Consider the following 6,091-nt stretch of genomic DNA (forward strand, 5'->3'; position numbering starts at 1 on the left):
CACGATAGTTTGATTGACAGTAGCGTTTCAGCACAGACTGGACTGGCGTCTTACCTTGGACCCGCCCTGAGTGAGCTGTATTATACTTTATGGTATCATGGCTTTATACACTGGCTTCAGTAACATCATGTTGTATATTCAAATATCATGGTTGCTCACTGTATCATGAGACATTAGTGGCCCCATGGTACTATCATTTTCATGTACCATGGTATTACCGTGGTACTTTTTGTAAGGGGAAAATCTACTGTGATTGGTGGAGTGCAGCACCATGTGGTTGTGTATGGGCGTGTGTGTGAGTGTGAATGAGTGTGTGTGTGTGAGTGTGTGTGTAAATGGCTCCTCCTGCTACTGAAAATCGAAATCGGAGGCTGCTCTCGGACCGGAGCGCCTGGACAGTAAAACCGCTTCCCCGGAGCCCAGCCCAAGCAGATTCTCAGTGCAATGCACTTTAGGCTTTTATTTACATTTTCCGAGCTCAGCACAGTGTAAGGATCCACAGGAAGGGGCTGCAGCGGTGTGTGTTTTGACCAGAAACCCGTCAAATGAACTCCGTCAGAGCGACGAACCGCAGACCCCGGCGAGTGTCGAGGCCGCGCCCGGTACCGCCTGACAGAAACAACGCAGAAAGAGGTGAATATATCCCTAACAAACAATAACCCGGGCTTGATTCGCATTAGTCCGTCTTCTTGTAAGCGACCTGTTCAGATTCCAGCACCATTCGTGTCGTGATGTTGTATTTTGAGGTTATTTGTGTTAATGTTCATTCGCTAGGAAACACCGAGGCTTCTGATCCCCCCGCAGGCCGCGCTTTGTTTAACTTGGCTTGATTTGGACTTCTTTCTACTATAAACCCCATTTAACGTGATATTTTGGAGCAGGTACATTCCAGAATGAACTAGTCGTGGTTTTAAATGCGTCACGAGTCTAAACGGGTGGCACCGACGATGATATATATGTGACAAATGGCAGCGGTCAGTTGTTTTGCAGCGCTGTGATGGTTAGCATCTGCTGTTAGCAGCACAACAGCTAACTAAGCCTACCAAATATAGCACAAACCCCAGTAAATATCTCCGTCACAACCATTATTCATTAGATTATATATTAAACTATTTATTTAGGCCATTTGCAGTGAATACACATGACAAAACAGAACTAGAAGTATCATGGTGAAACCATGTTTTTACCATGGTATTTTTTTGATGAACATTAGAGTACCGTGTATATACAGTGGCACGTGAATATGATATATTTCAGAACCATATTATACACCCAAGCACCAATGATTTTGGACTTGTACCATAGTAATAATTTTCCTTAGATAGACGTACCACAGTAGTACCATGGTAAAGTGATGGTGTCAAGTTATAATACCATGGTATCTTGATGTATTCCATTATGCTGAAGTGCTGGTAATATGACATTTCTAAGAAACCTTTGTGCTATGTCTAAAAAAACATGGCAGTACCATGGTGCTTTTTGTAAGCGAGGCATCTACCATGGTATTACTATATTTTTGCACATTTCCCAAGGTAGCAGTATGGTATTCTTGGAGTATCATGCAAATACCGTGATATTTATTAAATGTACCATAGTATTAGCATATGATACCATCACAGCACTATGATTCCATTTACAATGTTTAATTTTGTAAGGGTTATGCCAAAGTACTAAACTACTGTCAGGTTTTGTTTTGGATATTTACCATGGTAATTAGTTTTTGGACAAGTGCCAAGGTTTTACCGCGGTATTCTTTAAATTAAACGGAGTACCATGCACTTACAAAAAAAGTACTGTGACAGTACCATAGTATACACATGATACTCCCAAGTGTACTTACAAGAGAACCATATTAAATGTCCAAAAACATGGTATTACCATGGCACTTTTTCCTGTTTATGTTTTCCTTGGTTTAGTTAGTCAGCTGTGTTGGATGTTGTAAACTTGACGCCCTCATTGACTTGTTTATTGTTGTTGGGGGTTGATTTGCTTGTTGATGAGTTGTAATGACTAGTTAACTGTTTCAATTAACCAGCAAGGCTTTGATGCTGATAGTTGGGTTATGAACTCCTCTGATATATACATGTAGTCATTGAAGGGTTGTATGATTGTTAAGATGGATTAAGTGCAGTACTACATTTCCAGGTTGGTTGATTGACCACCCAATTGGTTGCCGAGTGTTTTCAAAGGCTGTCCGAACTCCCATTTACCTCTAGTCCTTTTGGCCATCCAGTCCAACAGCAATAAGAGTTTGGTCATTTGCTATGCAAATCTAACAGCGGGACAGATTGTTTGGGATTCAGGCAATCAAACTCGAGAGCTGGTTGTACTAACCACATCTTAACTTCTAATTAGAGTGTAGTCATGGGACTGGAGCGAGACTGAAATTGAAGGACGGTTTCAGCACATAGAGCAGCTATGGGTATGTAAATGAATGGCTGCTGTCACCTAATGGGAATGTTCTGTAATCAAGGCTGTGAGACAGGTGTTGCATTGAAAACATGCTTTAAACGGCCGTCTTCATGCAGGTGTTGAGTTGGGGACAAGCTATATTTTTAATTAAGATGCGGATGTCATTTCATAGGACAAATTGTTCTGTACTGTACATAAGTTTTCCCAATTTATCAAGTGTTTATTCCGCATTGGCAGTGTCTTCTAACAAATGTGGCAACTATTTGCAATCTAATTGCTTTTGTTTTGATAGTTGTGATTTAAAATGTTATATGCTGCAGCCCTCTATGAACACCTTGGCAATTGAATCGCCATTGGCTAGTACATTTTTTTGTTTACTCGCCAGACTGATAAATATGTATTCAATTCTCTCCCTCTCTCGCTGCGTGTGTGTGAAACACAGCGACGGCGAGTCGTGCACCTTCACACTAGAGTTCACGGTACGTCAAATACAGGTGTGTTGCACATCCATTCAGATGAACTGAAAAACAGCACAGATCGCTTGACGGAGAGTAAAACTCTGAAGCGCTCAGTCAGAGAGGGTGCGGCGAGGGAAAATATATCTGAGCTAAACTTATACTTAGCCTCCAACTCACACACTGGCGAGTAAAATCTGAGTATTTATTAGCAATTGGCTAATATTAGACATCATTTAGTTGCCCAGAGTGAAGATTTAGTCGCATATGCGAGTGATTTAAATCAAAATTGCACTGAGCCATATCACAATATCTATTTTATTTAAATTCATCGAGGAGCTCAAGTTTGTCCTACAATTTCCCATTTCGTCAAGTGTTTCCACTGCATTGGCAGAATCTTCTAAAAAATAGCTGCAACAGGTAGCTCAGTATGTTCCATAATTCCCTTAGCTTATAATCCAAAACATTGAGGTAATTTTCAAAAGATCTTTTCATAGCAGGTGCTTCACTTCGCAGAATACTTCCTGGAAAACTTTAAACGCTGAATTTACTCTTGTGATAATACTCCAGGATGGAGATATTTATTGCATCGGTGTCAAATCTTTGGGGTTTGTGAGTAATGGCAATGATGCTGCAGTAACTCTCACAAGGCGTGTTAAGGTGAGTCTGGCATATATTTTTATTTGGACGGCTCAACTGGGGCACTGCAAGGGAATGCTTGGAAATAAGCTGGAATGTATCTTTCTTATGAAAACTGGGTCAAAACGGCAAAGCTTTAAAACAAGAAGAGGCAAGAATTGGACTGAGAGATAGCAATAACTGAGAGGGTGTGTGTGGTGTTTAGTGACAGCTAGGTTTGCAAACGAGTTCTTGCTTAAATTGGGGTGTAAAGTTCACACTAGGGGCTTGGTAACTACTAGTTAGATGTTTATTCTATTTCCCAGTGGTTGGCTTTTGTGTTTCTACTATAGAACGCAAGGTCATGGCTTCTATTCCCAGGGAATGCATGCTCTGATGAAATGTAAATCTTCAATGCAATATAAGTCACTTTAGATAAAAGCTTATTCCAAATGCATAAGTGTAAATGTAGCTCTAACAGTAGGGTATGGTGCTTGCAATGCCAAGGTTATGGGTTCAGTTCTCTCAGGGAATGCATGAACTGATCAAATGTAAACCTTCAATGCATTGTAAGTCACTTTGGATAAAAGCTTCTTCCAAATGCATAAATATAAATGTAGCTCAAACAGTAGAGCATGGTGCTTGCAACTCCAAGGTCATGGGTTCGATTCCCAGTGAATGCATGAACTGATAAAATGTAATCATTCAATGGAATGTAAATCATTTTGGATAAAAGCTTCTTCCAAATGCATGACTGTAAATGTAGCTCAAACAGTAGAGCATGGTGCTTGCAACGCCAAGGTCATGGGTTCAATTCCCAGGGAATGTATGAACTGATAAAATGTGTACATTAAATGTAGTGCAAGTTGCTTTGGATAAACGCACAAACCTGCATAATGCTTAAAATAAAAAAATGCATAAAATTATAAAATGTAAACCTTCAATGCAATGTAAGTCACTTTGGATAAAAGCATCTGTCAAATGCATAAATGTAAAAGCGTTCATCAATAACCTTAATTTCCACACAAACTTGTAATAATGAGTTTGCTGATGAACTTCTGCTGTAAAGAATCAGTGAAGCTTCACTTTGTATCACAAGCTTCATTAAGTCAAATACCTTCAACTGATAAGATCTAAACCCCATTCAGCATCTATTCATGTGTGTCCTGTAGGGAGTCATGTATGTCTTTGAAGCTTAGCGGCTGTAGTCTGAAAAGAATATTAATGAAAGGTGGGGCGATCAAGTATTGTAATTCAGACGTTACAGATTGTTTAAACGCTATTCACTGAAGCTTAGCATGCTGTTAGGCAGATTCCCAGCGTGAGACTTTCTCAAGAAAATGGACTTTGATAAAAGCTCTTTTAAGGCGTGCGTACACGGTGCGATTTTTGCAGTCGTACGAGCTCGGTAGAAAATCGCAGATGCTCGCATGGTCACGGCTCATACTGTGTGAGAAGAATTACGGGCCAATCCTAGACGTTATGAGCACCTCCCGTCCTCCCGATAATTTTCAAACATGTCAAAAAAAATTGGATGCTGTCGGTTTAACTTCGTGGTGTATGTGCGGCTGAACGAGACGATTTGGCGATCCATCTGAAGTTGACCAATCAGAAGATGACAAAAACCATATAGTCTATAATTATTATAGTTTAATTATACAGTTCTATTTTTTTATTTGTTATTCCGAATGTGCCAAATTTGCTGTTCAGCTTTATGAATGAATATGCCTGTTGCTGTTGTATTTCCATCAAAACGAGCAGAAATTCAGAAATGGCCTACTCCCTCGAGTTAGTTATGAAGAACAGAAAGTCCATGCTTTTCTCTGCTTTTCAGCCATTCTCTTTGCCATGTCCTTTGTCTTCGTTTTTTTTATTTATTTATTAATTTTTTTGGACGTCACAAGCCGCCTGCCACAAAGAAAACTATTTCGTCCTCAGAATCCATATTTTTATGAATGGCGCGAAACATAATGCTTACGTCAGAGTTTGTAAAATCGTAGTAAATTCGTGTCGTGTGTGACTGCCTCCGTACGATTTTCGGATAAACTCAATCATGACATGTGCCAGAGCTCACGACGTTCCTACCTTCAGAATCGCACCGTGTACGCCCGCCTTTAGACAGTAGTTAAGTGGGATTTACTAGTTTACTTTTTTTTTTTTTTTCCGTTCCTGGTTGTGGAGGAATGGATTTAAATGGAAAAATGTGGCTTAAATAGCTAAAAGCAACAAAATATTTTATTAAAATCAAATTGGCTTAATTCATATTTAACAAATTCTGACTCGCTTTGTGTGAGATTTTATTTTTTATGTCTAGTAGTTCATGACCGGTGCACATTTTTTTGCACCTTTTCTGCACTGATTGTGGTAGAATTTTCTGAATTGATGTAAATATGATAAAATCTGAGGGTACTACACTTTTTGGTATATGTATATATACATTTATTTATTTATTTATTTATTTAGATAAATATATACATATCTTTTTATATATAATCTTATAACATTTTAAATTTTTACATTTTTTATGATAATGATTTGTGTGCATGTTTGTGTATATATATATTAGGGCTGGACGATATGGCCAAAATTTATATCACGATATATTT

The 6,091-nt window shown here is 38.9% G+C and overlaps 1 protein-coding gene across 2 annotated transcripts in view; it reads left to right on the top strand.

The window, feature by feature from the left end:
- Positions 1-312: 312 nt before the first annotated feature.
- LOC107667079 (F-box only protein 11-like) overlaps positions 313-6,091 on the top strand; it is a 34,715-nt gene continuing 28,936 nt past the window's right edge. For both annotated transcript variants that reach the window (XM_016458680.1, XM_016458682.1), the window contains exon 1: positions 313-633. In XM_016458680.1, the coding sequence (XP_016314166.1) occupies positions 546-633 (88 nt within the window). In that variant the 5' untranslated portion in view covers positions 313-545. The remainder of the gene's footprint in view (positions 634-6,091) is intronic.

This window comes from Sinocyclocheilus anshuiensis, unplaced genomic scaffold, assembly GCF_001515605.1.
Source record: "Sinocyclocheilus anshuiensis isolate Anshui unplaced genomic scaffold, SAMN03320099.WGS_v1.1 scaffold665, whole genome shotgun sequence".
NCBI classification, from domain to species: domain Eukaryota; kingdom Metazoa; phylum Chordata; class Actinopteri; order Cypriniformes; family Cyprinidae; genus Sinocyclocheilus; species Sinocyclocheilus anshuiensis.